Below are 18969 nucleotides of genomic sequence, written 5' to 3' on the forward strand. Positions count from 1 at the left end.
TTAAGTGAGGTTTGTTGTTGGTGTTAGGAGGTGTGGATATCGGTTGTCTTCGTGTGAGCAGTCGTATGAGCAGTACTTGTAATTTATTTTTGTCTAGGCCTAGTTCAGTAGCCTGCAAATGATTAATATGTAGTTTTTATTTTATTTTTTTCAGTTAACGGTCTCTGGGCCCTTTGGGATTTTTTGGATTGTAGTTTTTTTTTAAATATTTATTGAATAAATGAACTTGAACTTTTAATGTGGCTCCTTATTTTTGTTGAAGAGTTCTTTTTCAGTAAAAACAGGTAAAAAAATAGAAAATAAAATAAAAAATCGTAGCTTCACGTATGTATAAAAATTGTCAAATTTTCATGAGACCAAAAAAAAGAGAAAATAACCCCTTCCCTCCCAGAACAAAACAACAGCAACAAAATATGCTGTAACATAGCATTGTACAATACGATATTTGCCACGCGGCAACTAACAAATTTTTTTCAAAATATTTTCCAAAACTTCCTATTTCTCATAAGTCATAGAAGTGACATGCTACAGTGCGCTACAGTCGTAGCATGTCACATATATAGGAAAATATCAAATTTAGACAACGCATTATGTGTGTAATAGAACTTCAAATATTTATCAGATTTAAATACAAATAAATGTAATTGGGCAATATCTTTTTAAACAACAAACTATAATTAATATTATTATTTTTTCTTTTTTTGTGTAGCACTATTCAATATGGGGAACTCTTCTCAATATATTGAGAAATCTTTTTTGGGGAACTCTAGTTCAATATTGCTCAAATTGTCAAAATTGTCACATACAAGGTATACACACAACAAACATAACAACAATCTTTACTTAAAGGAGCTTTAGAAACTGTTTTAAACATGTACATCTAAATTACTTCTTGATAGATTTGTGTTTAACAACGCTGGGTCGAATCGAGTACATATTATATAGATTTTACTTAATTAGCAGGAATATCAAACCATTTAATCGTAAAAAAGAACTAAAAACTGCTTACCCTCATCTACTCGTACGGTTAAATATTGAGCCGCCAAACAATTGCCATTGATCGATTGTGACAAAGCTTCTTTCAAGGATCGATAGCTGATTAGCCCTCTAAAGGAAAACTTCTCAGGGTCCTAAAACAAAGGATTAGAAAAAAACAAACAAACAATAAATGCACAGGTATATACAAGGAATCTTGAAGGAGAGACAGATAACTTTTTTTATTTCCTTCGTTTTCTTTAGCACCCACATACAAGCTTTCTTTCTTATTTAAGCTTTCTTTAACGCCTTGTGTGATGGCAACACTTTTCAACTAATGGCTCCTGGGAAAAAACATACTACAGCCAGTTTTACAAAAGGTAGAGCTGCCATGTTTACACTATACAAGAGTAGTATTTCAAAGGAAGCTAGTTGCCTAAAGAATGCTAAAACAGGATTCAAACCCAAAATAATGTCATTCCTTCATTCTGGTGCTTAGATCTGGGGGACAGATCTCAGATCAAACAAATGGAGTCGTTTCAGCTCAAGTATTGTAAATGGATGTATGGATTGAAGAAAATAACGCATTATCTCGTCATAAAAGGGGATTTGGGATTATTATTGTGAAAAGATAGGTTGTACAGATGGTTAAATTCTGGCTAAGATTATTTCGCTATCCGGAACAGAGGCTAGCCAGAGCCAAGTATGAAGAATTGCTAAAGCTGAATATAAAATCTTCGTGGGCATTCCACATATATATATAAAAAAAAATAACAACAACTGCTAAACGAAAGTGGTTTCTCCAATACAGTAGATGGAATATTGGTCAAGGCCCCATAGAAGGTTAGGATGTTTTTCTTAGAGATTTAAGGACTAGGCTAGAAGACCAAGGGATTCAACATGGGGTTCCTAGCACAATGACTCTAATTAGTTTATTTTTCTAGAGATGTGTTACAGAGAGTTTTGGTGAAGAATATTATTTCAAGTTAAATATAACAATCAAATATATTAGAATTTGGATTCAGGTGCAAGCTAATTGTCTACCACTTTTAGCAAATCGGAGGGATCTTATTTTCTAAAAAGATTACGAATTTGCCCAATATGCAGTATTTTGGGGGATGGATTCGAACATTTCCTTTTTAGATAAAATGACCTGGCAAATCTAGGGAGAGATTTGTTTAATGGTGTAAACGATGAGCTGCTACTGGGGACCTTCAAACCAACGTCTCCTAGATGTATAGTGGCAACAGGCATATATATATATATATATATATATATATATATATATATATATATATAATATATATATATATATAAATATATATATATATATATATATATATATATATATATATATATGTATATATATGTATATATATATATATACATACATATACATATATATATATATATATATATATATATATATATATATATATATATACATATATATATATATACACATATACATATACATATATATATATATATATATATATATATATATATATATATATATATATATATATATATATATATATATATATATGTATATATATATATATATATATACATATATATATATATATATATATATATATATATATATATATATATATATATATATATATATATATATATATATATATATATATATATATATATATATATATAGCAAGCTGTTCATTGTAAAGCTAAAAAAATGAAATTCAACACTTCGTGGCAAATATTAATGTGCCGCTAGGCTTGATAATTTGGTAAGATACTAGGTATAAGTGCTTGTAGCCTATAGATTAAACATGAATTCTTCATAGGCATATTTGTTTCATCCTATATCCTGCGTGGTAGGTATTCAAGTCCTAGTGTCGCTGATTATTTGGTGGGACGGGGTTCAATGGTGTGACTCTATAAGTTCAGCCACAATCGATCCAGCTCCAAATGAGTACCTGGAGAAATCAGGGAGAAAAACACAGGGATCGTCGGACGATATGCCCCCAACCATGCATTACACTCCCGGCCGAAGGCAGATCAGCATGAGATCAGTACCTGCTCGACACGGATCATTCGTCTACATTCCAATAACTTTTTTTTTACCTATATCTGTTTGATAAGAAAAAGGAATAGCCCAATATTTATCCTCTGTAAAAGTGGTGATAATCCTCAAAAGGATCTGGAGCCATTGCCATGGTGGCAGAATGATACTTTCATCCAAGCTCTGCAGACAAGGCTATTAAACCATGTGTATCAACTGCAGTCCTGCAGCAAAATTTGCCAATATATGGAACACCGCAGAACAACTTTTTTTGAAAAGTAATTTTAAGATATGAAAATAAATGCAAAAACTGAAAAAAGAGCCTATACTAGAAAAAAAAAACTAAATCCTTTCTTTTGTCATTTGAAAACCAGAAGAGGCGTGATTCCCCTAGCTCCTTCCAAACAACATTTTGAAATTATTTTGAAGCTTTCAAATCTAAAAAAAAATACCTTATTCATGAGGTTAGAGGACAAGGCAGAGGCAAACTCTCCATCATAAAGAAGAAAAAAGAGACGGAGTCCCTTGATGTGTTCATCCAGGCGGTGATCTGAAATCACAGAGTTCAGAAGAGCTCGGTTCACAAGTTTTGACCTTAAATAAAAAAGAATAATTTGTCAACTTTCATAAATAGAGTTAATACACTAATAGTTTCTCGTCTTCCTATCCAAGCAATGTTAATAAGAAACATTAACACCTTACAACAGCCAATTCGACAAATTTCCATTTTAGCCAGTGATTTAGTGAGAAAGGTACATGCCCCAAGCTCAAAATATTAGTTGTAATTATTTCAGATAGTCTCTTTAAGAGCAAGATAGACGAGATCCGTATACCAGTAAAATCAACAAAACCAGGTGAATGATTCCTTTTTCGTAAGAGTACTTTCTTTGAAGCAATTATGCAAAATGTAAACATTCTTTTTAGAATAAGTTTCATCTTTCTATTGATGTACTGCAATTAACAGTAATTTGATAATATGCTTCTTCTTCTTAAAGGTTACAGTCTTTTTTTTTTGCTTGAAATATCTTATTCAATATTAACTTGCATACAGTAATGAATATTTAATTTTTTTAATAGCTAAATTTTGTTCGTCAGATGTATTAAAAGAGTGTGATATACATAAGAAATCTTTGATTGTCTAATCTTGTATTATCATTTTATACTCATAACTGAAAATTACAAACAACATCTTTAGATGGTAATGATAATTAATACATGGTGCTATACTATTTTCAACAAAAATACATTTTACCTTTCAACAATTATTCTATACTACCAGATAAGACTTCAATTTTTGTGATTGATATATGAATTTGATTTAAAAAAAAAACTTCCCAAAAGGCAATTAAAATTGAACGTTTTCGCAAAAAATAAGCCAGAATTCAAATTAATTTTTAAACTGCAGGTAGGATGAAACAGGTAGTATTTTCCTGAATGGTAGAGAAAATATCCTCAAGGGGTGAAAAGAAGTCTATAAAGACGTGGAGATGGTTTTTATATCCTATAGCGACCATTCCTCCATCCATTTATACATCCCTCCAATAAAATTATCATAATCAAAGTAAAATAACAACAATTGGTAAATTTCTTTTTTCCTTAAGGCAATAATCCTGTTAGAAATTTTGTAAAATTACGTTTATAGTTCTGACTACCATAAACAGTGTTTTTTATGTCAGGGGCAGTCCTGCCTTTCCAGACTGGTTACATCCGAGTAATTGGCAGAGTGTACATATGTATCTGGCTTTCCAAATCCAAAAGCTGTTTCAACCCATTTAAATCGATTTATACCGCAATTGTTTGCCTGTTCCAGTTTGCTGGCTTTGATCAGTCATTCTAATAGCCTGGTCCGACGTTTTTTTCACGATCTCTTTGACTTATTGTTCTTTTTGAAGGAATTTTAAATTTTCCTTTTACAAAATACAGAAATCCTATCAGCATTACAGGGTTGATCGAAAAAAAAATCAAGTCAAAAATCCTGTCGTCCTTGCAGTAAAACATTACAGAAATCCCTTCCCCCTTTAAGAACTCCTTAAGAAAATCCTGAGCGTCTAATCTTATCTTCAAAAAATATTTTAATTTCAAATGCACATAATCAAGCTTAATTTTATCCTTTATTCAAAGCCACAAGCTATAATTATTTTTAGGCTGAAGAAGCTATTTAGTGTTAAGAGAATGTGAAACAGAATACAAGACGTAATTTTAACTTTAAGGAGAATAAAGAAGGTCCATAAAAAAAAGCAATTTACATATTCCATAATAATATTCATTTACTTGAATTTGAAAATGAAAATTAATTCCTGCTAATACTTCATTTGCAATCAGTTGCAAATGAAATCAGTTGAAATTGTAAATGTTATTTCATTTACAAGTGAGGCTAGCAGTTGGTTAGGTGTGAAGTCAGGAATTAAACTAAGTAGTGTATTAAATTAAGTGAAACAGTGGGTTGCAAGTTTTCTGTACAGGGTTTCCAGCAACTATGATTCCGATGGTGTACTTTTCATTCCGACCCACAGTTCATATATTATCCAGTATGATCATTCTCTATCTCACCCATTATAAAAACCCGGACCGGGGTGCGAGTGCTTCGGAGAACGTTTTGGCAGATATAAACATGTTAGACATGCTAGACAGGTCAATCTGTTTCCGACTGTTTCCATCAAAGTGCATTGAAACAAATGGAAATAAAGCTAATGCAGAAACAAGCTAGACAAGCGAGACAAGCTAAGGCAGAAATAAGTGGGAGGAGCTTTTTGTTCACGAAGACCAGAAATGATCTGCGATAAGCTTACTGGTATATTCTGTCTACTGTGCTCCGACCTGACTCCATTTTGATTTCTCAGGCTATTTTCCAAAATTCCCATAAATTGGTTTACACTAAGTAGTGTGTTAATTTTATTGTGTTACGTTTCCCAAGCGAATTGTCTAAGGATGGTTTATGGTACTTGTTTGAGTGACTGAATATTAGGCAAGATGATGCAAAAGAAAAGGATCCAATCCCAGAGTCTAGGTACGAAATAAATGAAGATTCGTTTGTAACGATCTACAGATGAAGGATGATAGGGTGCAAAGAATCTTGATCTGTTGTAACCTGAATGGGATCAAACGAAAAGTAGAATGTACTCAGACGGATTAAGAATTGCGAATAGGTTATAAGAAACACTTTAAAGGAATGGGAACTTCGCAGGAGTGGGGGAGTGTCAACGACCGGAGCCCTGAAGAGAATGAGGGGGAAAGAGGACCATGGGCAGCTACTTTGGCTTCATGCAGCTTACAGCTTGGTGCTGTAATGATACTTGCTAGTTGCAGCAGTTGTTTTTTTCAAGTATTTATCTTCGTTCCTTTTCAAAAGAGCTTTATTACAATTATGCCTGCGTAAGCACAATTTCTGCAATACCAAACGCCTATCAAAGCAATATAATAAGTTCAATAAGGATATTTTCAGAGGTCCTTTTAATTAGAAAACAGTGTCATTTGTGTGCTTCGCCAACTTGATTAAATACGTACATACACACTTCACAGTCTTATTTCTTTCTAGTTTTTATTATTCCGTAAAGAATTTTTTGGCATTTTATTATGAAGATAATTATTTTTTAATATAGGGCGAAAGACAGATCAGTTTTTTTTCGATCTTTTTCTGCATTGAAAATACAAAAATAGGTATTTTTCATGACTTAGAGAGGAAACTGCTCCATATTCGTCCGAGTGAGAAAACTAGGAACAAACAGAAGTAACAGGGATAAATTTCGTTTCTAAAACGAAGAGATTTTGGAGAATGGATTCAACCAACTGAGAGAACATACCAAGTTCAAGAGTGTAAGCAATTACGAGTCTCAGTATTACAAAAAAAGGAAAAAAGAACTTCAGTGAGGGCATTGATGACAGATTATGCTGATTTACACCAACTAGGCTATCTAAATTATAATTGGAACACCAAATTTGTCAACACCTATTTAGCCCACACTTTAAAAGCATAGATCATAGCCATAGCTAGATAAATTTGTTTACATTCAATAGCAAGCTTGGGATTCTATTCCATCGGTTGTCAGAAACTAGCCCAATATGTCCTTAACTTTGTATCTAGAAGATTTTGTACTATACAGTACCCAAGATTTTTACAATATTATACAAACAGATTTTTCTTTGTTATGCCTTTCTGAACAGAAGATGACATTACTTGTAAAGCAACCAAAAAAGAAGATACAAAGAACTTACTGAACATAAAGGTAAGGCATCAAGCTTCGTTCTATTAAATCTGGCGCATCGATGAATGTGCTTTGAAAATCATTAGTCGAAATACCAAAATTCGAATCGCCTTGTGATTGTATATTGGGAACTAAAAAACAGTAGAGACAACACATGAGAACATTGTAGATGCAGTCATCTGATTGACCACGTTTTAGAATTTTATGCCTTTCAGAAATGCCCGAGTTACAAAAGCCATAGGGTCATGGCAAAAATATAACTACTAAAAAACATATTTTAACCTACACGTCTAAAGATATAGACTCTTGAATACGTTAATATAAAATAAAAAACTACATAAAAATATAAATTTGTGTTAACCAAGACCTTCTTTGAACCCTCCTTTCATATTTGCCAAACTATTACAGTGGTTATACTTTGTAGATATACTAGCAAAGCCTAAGAATATTGTTTGTCAACATTTATACAGCTACAATAGAATGATCAAGTGTCCATGATCGAAAGGGTATCGAGCCTGGCTTCATATTTCTTTTTTTAGGATGTCAAATTGTATATTTTTTTACTACTAAGATTTGTTCAAAAACATCTATTGCATATTTGGTATCTTTTGTTTTAGAATTGAATTAAGACAAAACAATATTTGTTTCCAAAGAATTATCGTAAGTTCTAAGACACCTGAATTTTCCCGTATCATTACTAGAATTTTTATTATTATTATTATTATCATTATTTGCCCTGATTAGCTGTTTATTCGCAAAGTCGAATCGTCCAAGGAATTCGGACTCCAGCCTTGTACATATCGTAGGCTGAGAGCATTACGTCACATTAGGTACAAAAACATAATTCGGTGTATTGGACCGAAAATTAGTAGTAACACTATAAAAATGGGTTACTTTTAATGGTTGTTAAAAAACTTTCTTGTAGAATCTACAGAAGTCCTAAAACTCATTGTACAATTATTCGTTACACATAAAATCCAAAAAGTGTCGCATCTAAATGAATTGTCATTGATGCTTGTAGAGAATCACAAGCAGCACGATAACGCTGCCTTAGTAAAGGGCTTATTTTATATTTCTCTGACTGTATTATTGTTTGTTTTGTGTTTTATACAGGGGGATCGTAAAAAGACAATGGCTGTAGAAAATTTGGAGGGAGCTGATTTGATTGAAAATTAAAAGTGCTACTGCCCTTTTTAAGAGTAAAAAGTGATTGCAGGGATGCAGGGATTTCACACCCCTTTTAGTTATCCTCTCCCTAGGGACATCCGATCAAAATTCTGAGACAATTATTTTCTTCCAGATGGTTGAAATGTCCAATAGCTATGCCTCCGGGGATGAAATACCTCCATAGCCCTTGGGACAAGTGCAGCACGCAATGCAAGTTCCCCATTGTTTTCATATAGGTTTTGTTACTTTGGAAAGGAGAATGTGTTTGATCCTGGGTCTTGAAAATGGCTAAAGGTCTCAAGATAAAACTTTTAGAGAATGTTGAGAGGGATTTCAAACTAAATCAAAGCACACTATGTGCAGGGAGTTTGTCAAAAGGGCGTATCAGCAACATCTCAGCAGGTTATTAATCTGAAACTTTCAGAGTTACTACTACATTTAATTCTACTGCTACTATTGCTACTGCTACTACAACAACAACAACTACTACAACTACTATGTACTACTGCTACTACAACTACTACTAATACTACTATAAAACTAAATCAAAAGAAATTAAACTCGTCCAGGTTGTCAAAATGACTTAGATGCAATATCTTAGGCACAAAATTGGATAATAATTTGAAACTTTCTGGAAGTTTGAACTTCATGAATACTATTTAAAAATTTAATAAAAAGGCACGCAGGTTAGGTCAAAAACGGGTGCAAGTAGGTTGTCGAAAGGGCGCATCAGCAACATCCCAGGAACATCTGTAAGCGTTATGTAGAACTTCTAAGGGCTACTACCACTAAATTGAAAGGTACTATATGTATCCAGATTTCCAAAAGGTTGCCTGTGCAATATCCCAAGAGTAGCTATGGGTATTGTAGCAACAAAGCACACCATATACATGCAAGTTGTCAAAAGGGCATATCAGCAATATCTCAGGAACAGCAGAGGATATTAGGTTAAATTTTTAGGGCTACTATTACTACTACTATTACTAATACTACTTTTATAACTATTGCTTCTACTACTATTACTACTGCTACTACGACTACTTGCAACAGGGACTGCGACAGCAACTAAATACATATAAATATAAAATTGTGTATAAATCAGAAGCACCACAATAGCGCTGTAAAGAAAAATAGCAAACTGGGCTCTATATATATTTTTTTTCCCGCAGGTGGTCGTATCGATTCAACAATCGTAGAGACTTTGTAGCGGGCTCATTCAATCGAAAATTTAAAGTCCCAGTGCCCTTTTTAAGAGTCAAAATTGTTTGTAGAACAATCAGCCCTCCTTCCATAACGCCTTTAGCTGCACTCTCCCAAAGACATCCAAAGTCATTGCTATTTGTTCCAATAAATAACCATTTTGTTCCTAATAGTTGAAAGGTTCATTTCTGTTCGTTTTAGGTTTGAATCGGATATTTATTGTAATTTCTGTTCGTTTTGGGCTTAATTGTTTATTGGTAGTGATTTATTGTCATCTTACTCTTGAATTATCATTTGAATTTATTTCTACAAGTCTTGCGTTGAAATTAGCTCTTTAGTTTTAGTTGAAAAGCTTGTTTTGTGAAAAAGGTTGGTTTTTCATTGACACATGGTAAAATCTAGTTTTATGGAACCTAGGACCGGAAGGAATATGCCAGAAAATCTGCAAGCCATCTTCAGCAATCTGAATGGGTTAGGAGGACAAATTTTATCTTGTATATAAAAAACGCTCTTATACAGGGATTAAGCAACAGCACTTGTACATGAGCTTTTTCAGGAATTTGAATCGAATATTCTAAAAGCTAATTTTCAAAAAACTTAAAACAAAAATTGGTTAGAACAGGAAATACGATTGTAAAGCTAGGAATGTAGTTTCCCCTTACAAAGCTGAAAAAGCCAAAAGTTAATGGAGGCTCCCTTTTTCAATTCCAAAAGTGCAATGGCGTGTTATAAAAGTGCCAGCACTTAAAAATAGCCTATTGTTTGGGCAGATCTTTTTACTCTTACATCCTGAAGACATCAAGTTGAATTTTGTGTATGTATGAGCAGTGTTTATGTTACTGTGAATGTTCGAAATCTGGTTAATGTTGACATTCTCTGATAAATGTCTGAAATCCCTTTTTCTCTGCTTGGATTCAATTAGCTCTGCAAATCAGCTTTTTCAGTCTTATACAAGCTTTGATGTTAAAAGTTAAAGTTATGTTAGGTTAAATTAGGTTATAAATCTCAGACATAGGTCAAATAACTAACAAAACCTAACCAATCCTGTAACCATCAAGTCTTGCATAAAACTGAAAAGGTTGACTAGCAGCGCTCCCTAAATCCAAGGAGAAAAAAGAGTATTTCGGACATTCATCAGTGAATGTCGACATTCATCAAATTCGGACATTCACGGTGACATTTATACTTGAAAAATACAAACAAATTTTTTTTGCTCTTTATTAATCAATAAAAATAAACAATCTTAGCGCTCAATTTTAGATTCTAAGCCCAAACTTTAGTTCAAAATTGTCAGATTCCACAGTTACAATACATCTTTTTATCACAATTTGTCGTATCTCATTTTTGCACAATCATATCTGGGTAAGTAAAGCTTCATTATGCCCTTTTAATGTCAACGCAGCCTGTAAAAAAAAATTGCTCCATGGTTTACAATAAGTGATTTCAAATTTTATTTGCAAACGTTGCCCGAGCCAGATACGACATTCATGCTCTCAGCCAACGATATCTTTTACTCAAGTTTTTTCTTATGCCAACAGCTTATACTATGCCTTACAAAATCCAAAATTTATACGGTCAAAATGAAAAGAAAAAGAATCGGTGTTTCAAAGGAGAGAACTTATGATTGGAATCCACGTAAAGTTCTGCATCTTCACCAGATTTAGGCCCTCTTTTTAAAGCGAAAGACTGCTATAATTTGTGATAAAAAAGAACGAACTTTTTGCAGTAACAAAAATTGCGCTGAACAAATTTGCAATTTACTTTTACTTCTTACTAATCTTTCTTCTCTACTTTATTTCTACTAAACGTTGATTTTAGTGGAAAAAAATAGGACAAAGAAAACTAAACTTGTCTTACTAATATCCTTGGCGACCAAATATACCAGCAAAATAACCACCCATGCTATATTGCTCATATTGCATTATATTGTCCTTATTTTTAGAAGAAACTCCACCAGATTAAAGTGAAATTCAACAAACCTTTCATTTCTAATGTTGGTATATTATAAGGGTTGACCAGCGTCTTTGAAGTGCTACTCGGATGGTGAAGCACCAGTTTCCTAGTTGAGCGTTCCACTAAAGAAGTTGTCTCGATAACAAGATCGGTCAACCGTGGAATATCTCGAGCAGCACCTGTCACTACACAATCATTGTCCGAAGTGGGCAAATTAGAACACTCACTTAGAAGATGTCTGCTTATTTGACTATTACCGTTATTATTTGTGTTCTTACTGTCTCCAGGAACACTGTTTACTTTCTTGTCTTCAACGGCTTTCTGACGATATTTATAGAAAGAAATATTTGATTTTTCAAAGTTATCCAGCTCCATGCCACATTCAATATTTGCACTATCCACTGTTTTTCCTTCATTGAACGATACAAATTTTCCTCCAGTGCTTATATTATTCAACAATTCACTGGAAACGTCCGAGGCTTGGTCATCCAACATCGAGAAACTGTTGTTCCTAATTCTACCTTCTGTCTCCACATTAATAAAAATACTATCTGATAAATCTTTAGGAGTTTGGACAGTTTCAGAGTTGTTAATTGTTATATCAATTACAGAAGTAGGCCCTTCACAAAAAGACTCATAAATTGTAGCTTCAGTAGTATCTAAAGCTGTTTGACAAGTCAGTATATTATTGTTACCTTTGTCGGTAATATTTGCATTCACTACGTCATAATTATCTAAAGAGGCTTTTTCTTTATTTGTTACTTCAGTTTCTGCGCTTACAAAGGGGTTTAAGCAATTGAAATGATATTTATCTTTATCTTGTTTTCTTCTTTCAAGATCTTCAACCATTGCTTTTTCCTTTTCTTTGAATTCTTGGAGCTTCTTCCGTTTTATTTCTGCTATGTTCTTTTCCTTTTCTTCCTCAATTCGCTTAAAGAACATAAGCCTTGTTTGTTGAGCCTGAATTTTTAGTTCAGACGATTCACTTTTATCTAAAACAATGTCCACTCTAAAGAGATAATCATGTTTTTCAAGTATACTTTTTGCATTCTCCTCACAACCTTGGAGCGCTTCAATGCTAGTTAAGACATTCAGCTGAGGAGTTTTCTCATCTTTAATAAAAAGAGAGTGGTTGGGTGAGAGGGCTCTTAATAGTGAAGTATTCTGGCTTAGCTTCCTTATAAAATGAAGAATATCAACAGGAATTGCAAAATCACTCAGCTGCTCATCATTTTCTGATAGTATATTTAAATGTGAATCAAACCTTCCGAATATACAAGCGCCTATATTCCTAGAAAAAAATATAAGCAATTAGGAAATAAAATCTAAATACTTTACAAAAATAGACTGAAACACCGGGGTTCCTAGCCAGGATTTTTCATAACACTCGAGCCATGAGAGACAAGTATACGGAATACAGTACACAATTCCTAGGTATACCCTGAACTATATGAGTGAAAGGTATTTCATACTAATAAAAAAAATAATGAGTATTAACAACATTAGTATTGTTATTGTTACCGTTGTTGATAATGTGACCTTATGACTCTGTGTAAGTGTGACCTTAGCAAGTAAACTTTTAATTAACAGTTTTATAATTTATGTAAAGTAGCCCTAAAAATATCAATGTATCATGGCCAAGCTTTAATTTTTACAAAACAACATCAAAAGACGGCTTGAAAAGGGGGCAATTAAAACAAAAAATGAATATCAAATACAACCAAGAACAAATATACATGTAACCTCAGTTTTGAAAAAAAAAATGAAAGAAATTACTAGCCATGAAAAAGTGAGAGTAAAAGACAACCATTTTGAGATTAAGATCCTCAAAATTAGTAAAATGTTAAATCTGACAGTATTTCATTCTAAATGTAAAGCCCCGGTCAAACTAGGCCATCAAATTGCAATTAAGCAATCAAATTTATCGAACTAAGTCATTAAAGAAAACCAAGCGCTCATGATTTCAAAAAAATCAAAAAATCTCTTTTAGCATAGTAGAACCAATAAACTTTTCCAATCCAGGCTTAAAGCTTTCAAAAATTTAAAACAGTATATATGATGTTACAAAAATATAGCCACACCAGAAAATATCTTTATGTGATAACAAATCACAGGTTATCTAGAATGAGTCCCTTCCACAAAAAAAAAATAAAAAATAAAATACAGACATGTACTTTTTGATTTTGTCGCGATTAAAAGAAAGACCTCCTCCACATTTACTGCACAATTCTCCTTCCAAATCTAAATCGTGTATATGAGCATGCGATTCATATAGCCACTCTTAAATACCAAAACAATATAGGAATATCCGATAGGTATAACTACTTTTCTAAGGACTTTTCGTCAAGTAGGAGTTTGTAGGCTATCATCATTTGCGGCACATAAAGAGAGGAACAAATAAAGATTGTCGTTAAGTTTTTTTTTATCCTTGATAAGAAACAGATTTAACTTATTATATGGAATTTGGAATTCGGAGGCTCATCGGATTTTGGATTTATTCGCACATTAAGTATGAGACAAAAGTATAATAAAGTTACGAATAAAAAGCGCATTATCAGTAATCTTATTCCCAACCCTTACTTTTACCATTACTACGGGGGAAAAACTTATGCTCTACAAGAATTATAAAAGAGGGTACGTTTTCGAATGCCAACTCAGGCAATACTACTACTACTACTACTAACAACAACTCACAGCAGCACCAAGCCGCTTAAGGCCGACACAGCTACGCATGCTCCTCCTCCATCCCAATGGCGAAACTAAGGCAATAGAAAATTTCTAAATGTTAAATATTTTAGCTTTTTCAGGGAGAAGCACCCAGAGCTTGGCTAAAATAGTTAAATACAAAGGAATTAGGCATCGAACGACAAAACATTCTTCTTCTTTCAATATTTTAGCTTTGTGAAACTTTAATGTCAAGTGCATTGGTCAACGTTGCTAGTTTCTTGGAGACTTCCATTTGGCTAAGTCAAAATGATTTAACTATGTTCACAGCATTTTTTTCGAACTCCCGCTAATTAAAAAACAAGCTTTATGGCATATTACCTTACAAAAATAAACAATTGTTGGCTAATATTGCCATAAATTATATCTACAAATGATTTTAACTTTTATGGGTGAAAATCTAAAACAATCTCTTTATTCTCGCATGACAGTTAAATTTTTATCTTATTAAAAAAAAAGGGAAGAAATAAAAACAAATAATAATTTAGCCTTAGTACCCTATTTTCATTTAAAATAAATATAATGTGAATCTCAGTATCTTGCATACAGTGTGATTGACAGTGTTGTAGTCTGGCACCCACAAACTAAACAATTCCAAATCACCAAAACATGAGCTTCATTGTTACCAGATTTACTGACATCCTTATAATACAGTTCGACTAACTGGCTTGATCGGGTGCCGTTAAGAAATCAGTAGCGTTGAAGATGCGCGTGGAGGTGAATATATAGAAAAGTAATTAACTTAAAAGAGAATAGGCTACACTATGTTTTGAGAAAAGGCTTACAAAATTTAAGCATTGTTTTTAGGTAGGTTTCCATGTTTTAACCTGAAAAGGATACTTCCATGTCCAGATACTGTGAAATGGCTATATTGCCGATTATAATCTCATTTCATTTACTCCTATGATCGTAAATTCAAAGTCTAGTCACTTTTTATTATATGAAAATTCTTAAGTTCTGATAGAAGTAAAGAATGAACTGAAACATTAAACAAACAAAAATTATTGACTTGTATCTTCAGAACTAGCTCAAGTAAATGACTCGGGGTATTTCGCTATATTTATAGAATTCTGAAAAACAAGCGCTTTACTGAAAACACAACACCCACCTAAAAAAAAAGAAGATATTCTGTTAGGAATAAAAAGTCCATGACTAGCCTGCCGAAAAAATGACTAATTTATGAGACTTCAACTGTTTTTTACCCGTCACGACATCGGTAAATTTTAGTATACAGTTTAGATTCTCTAAATAAATCAAGTAAGATTTTTTTTTTTTTTTTTTTTTTGCATATTTACTTTTTTAGAGTTGCCTTATTTGTTTATATTTTGATCTAGGTGACAGCTTAAATGTATCATTTATTATAATTGACTTGTATAAAATTTGTATTTGCTGTTTGATATGGTATTTGCATCATTATGGTTCCTGTTTATAATTGATGGCAGGTGCTGATGGGGATTAACCCCTAAAATAAGCAAGATAAATGGTAGATGGCTACATATTATTTTAATCTTGATGGCCATGATGCCCCTCCCATATTATTTTTCTATTTTATTTGTTTTATTATCCTTATCTATCCTTTCATATTTCATCTGATTAATTTTCTATATATGGAGGTATGTAATATGTTATAATTTAAAAATGTATTATTTATTATAATTGTGTTGTATATGTATTTTAATTGCTGTGTGACTAAGCACAGTTGCATTATTTTGATTCTTGTTCTTCAATGCAGGCAGTTGCTTCAGGTGAATTACTCCCTATCAATAACAAGATAAGTGCTACATGATCAGGTTCAGTGAATATTGTCCAAGTGACAACGAAGCAAGCTAGTGATTACAGAAGGCACGGAACAATTGAGTGATACGAACGCATATGACCTATTGGTTGAACGCGTCAAACCCCAAACAACAACAATCAAGTAAGCTCAGTTTTCATTGCACCGCTGGTTTCTCAGTTGTATAAATATAGGAATATATCATGAGTCAGTTGTATTTGTGCTAGTTTTGTAGATACATGTTGCATAAACTGCAAATCAAAAATTTTTGTGCGTTTTAAGTCTCAACTTCGCGCTTTACTTCCATCTGAAAAATATCTTTTAATTAATTTTTGTTCGTTTTCAGTATTCTTAAATACGAGTATACACAATCAATCTTATAAAAAGATCTTTGTATAACTTGGGCGATAAAACTTAAAGGTCAACATGAGTTTTCGTTAAAATAGGACATTAAATATAGGTTTTACTTCCTACCTGTCTTAAACTTTCCCATTAATGTGTAATTTTGTTACATCGACAAGAATCCCGAGGTGTATATTATCATCACCATCTCTAAGAAATTATAGATAAAAATTCAAGTGATTTATGAATAATAGTAATGAGTAAGATTATATCTACCGTGAGACATATAAAGTTCATTAACATAGTGTATAGTATTAGGAAAATCTGCGCAAAAAGTCTTTCCACTTCTGAAATCGCTACACAGACTTTCATCAAATTATGTACTCTAGTTCTTCCAGAAAAATATCAATCTTTCTAATTTTTCCTTTATCATACACACGCACATGAGAGGAGGGGGATGGGTTGTTTGTGGAAAAGGCAAAAAACAGGCATAGTTTATCAACCTGACGAATCCTAAAAAGGATAGGTTGGCTATAAGAATTTGGAGCTGTTTCGAAGTTGTGAGATGGTTTAAGGTCTCTGCTCCGTCATAAGCTCCTTCTTCCATCTTTGTTCCCGAAACGAAAATCCTGCTTTCGTGGCCCCACACTGGCGTTGGGGTGGAGCTTTTACGAGTTTGTCTAACCAGAAACCTAACTGCGGACGGCGCTGCAGAGTGAACTTGGGGAGTGGTGCCCATCGAGAAAATTATAGCCTAGTAAATCAAAAATCATTTCCCAGCTAAGTTATCTATTACGGGTTGCCTATCCACAGTACATATGATATTTGGAGGCATGAATATATAATGAGTCAGAGGTAATAAGCTCGAAATTTCTTGAGCAGGATTTCGACTCTTGTTGATAGAAGAACGTCGCCATGTACGGGAAACCATACTTTGACCAAGATGGGTCCAAGATTGCACAAATCCTCCATTTTATGACTAACGGCTAATTTTATGACTAATCACTCATTTTATGACTAAAAAGTGTAGGGTGTCAGTCATAGTAGTATATGCCCTTGTAGAACCGACTGACGGAAATAGTAGTGACTCAAATGAATTTTACTTACAGTTACAATAACAAACAGACAGGTCCTAGGTAGACATAAACTGTTTTTATTAGGAGATTTTAACGCCCAGGTCGGTAGAAATAGGGATATATGGTATCGTAGCCTGAGGAAATTTGATGTAGGAAAAGAAAAGTCCTGTTCAGGTTGGGAAAGTATTAACAATAGAATGCTAATCGCTTATTTTATGACTAAAAAGTGCAGGGTGTCAGTCAGAGTAGTACATGCCCTTGTACATGCTACTATGCCGGTTAAAGTGTTTCGCGTAGACATGAGAAGATTATTAATCCCTGCCCTGCACTGGTTAGGACCCCTTAATTTTCTTGAGGCCATAATAATTTGAATGATTTAAATAACGTGAAAATTGTAAATTAGACGTGAAAATTGTAGCAAGATTAAAAAAACAACAGTCGTAATGACATTTTGATGGACGGATTTAGACGTTGTGAATTGAACTTGTAAGAAGTTTCAGAACCTCAAATTCCAGGGATAGGAAACATGAAATTAGGTGAAATGGAATTTATTCACTCAGGAAGGAAGGATGGGGAATGTAGGCAGGGAGTAGGACTCATGGTGAATAAGGAAGCTGCTAAGTCTTGTTTAGGATGGGAACGTATTAATAATAAAATGCTAAATAAATACAATGCTAGATATGGTGTGCCAGACAAATACATTAAAGTGATTAGTGCATTGTACGAGAACAGCATTAATGCGGTTAAGGTAGGGAATGAGGTTATTAGCTGTTTCGCATAGTGAAGTTAAGCAGGGTTGCGTTCTATTCCCAATTATGTGAATGATTTTGATGGACCTTGTTCTGTAGAGCATGGCAAAAGCTAGGGAAGAGTGTGGAATCAAACGGGAAAGTAAATCTCTCCTAGACTTAGATTATGCTGAAATTTTTGTCTCCTAAATGAAAATGCTTGCAAAATGAACGACTTTTTAGAACTTTCGAGAGTTCATGGTGCAAAAGTACGTTTGAAATATAACGTTAAGAAGACTAAGTCGCTTCGACTGAGAATAAATGAAGTTGAAGATGTGATGTTGGGTTACGCGAAGATAGACCAAATGGATAGCTTACCTGAGTAGTATTATTAGTAAAGATGATGGATGCAGTGAAGATTTTGACTTAACTTGTATAATATCCCATCCGGCCATTGTAGCTGTTTTGGGACTTTTTCTCTTTTCACCAACCGTTGGATAGGGTGACGGTGTTTTGTTCTGTCTGGTGCAAGACGCAGAAGCTCGGGGAGGTTCAGATCATTTAAGTTGTCGTACCGTATCTTGTGAGGCCGACCATGAGGTAGTGTGCCCATGTACCCATCCTTCAAACGTGATTTTGAGGAGTTGATTTAATGACGTTCGTTGGATATGACCAAGCCAGCGGAGTTGCTGACTTCTAATTTGGTTCATGATAGAGTAAGAGCAGCGGAGGAGTTTACTGAGGTCTTCATTGGATACTCGGTCGATGTAGGTGATCCCTGCTATGCGACGGAGAC

The 18969-nt window shown here is 33.5% G+C and overlaps 1 protein-coding gene across 4 annotated transcripts in view; it reads right to left on the bottom strand.

Moving 5' to 3' along the window:
* Positions 1–18969, bottom strand: part of LOC148940025 (uncharacterized) — a 143292-nt gene that overhangs the window by 77816 nt on the left and 46507 nt on the right. For all 4 annotated transcript variants that reach the window (XR_016143489.1, XM_089106509.1, XM_089106510.1 and 1 more), the window contains exons 7-10: positions 11556–12820; positions 7220–7340; positions 3460–3601; positions 1010–1130 (exon numbers count right to left, since the gene is read on the bottom strand). Coding sequence is in view for 3 of the 4 variants with exons in the window: in XM_089106509.1 (XP_088962635.1) it covers positions 1010–1130; positions 3460–3601; positions 7220–7340; positions 11556–12820 (1649 nt within the window). In the remaining variant the exon portion in view is untranslated. The remainder of the gene's footprint in view (positions 1–1009; positions 1131–3459; positions 3602–7219; positions 7341–11555; positions 12821–18969) is intronic.

Source organism: Artemia sp. Qi Xiang Cuo, chromosome 20, assembly GCF_049724085.1.
Source record: "Artemia sp. Qi Xiang Cuo chromosome 20, ASM4972408v1, whole genome shotgun sequence".
Classification (NCBI taxonomy): domain Eukaryota; kingdom Metazoa; phylum Arthropoda; class Branchiopoda; order Anostraca; family Artemiidae; genus Artemia; species Artemia sp. Qi Xiang Cuo.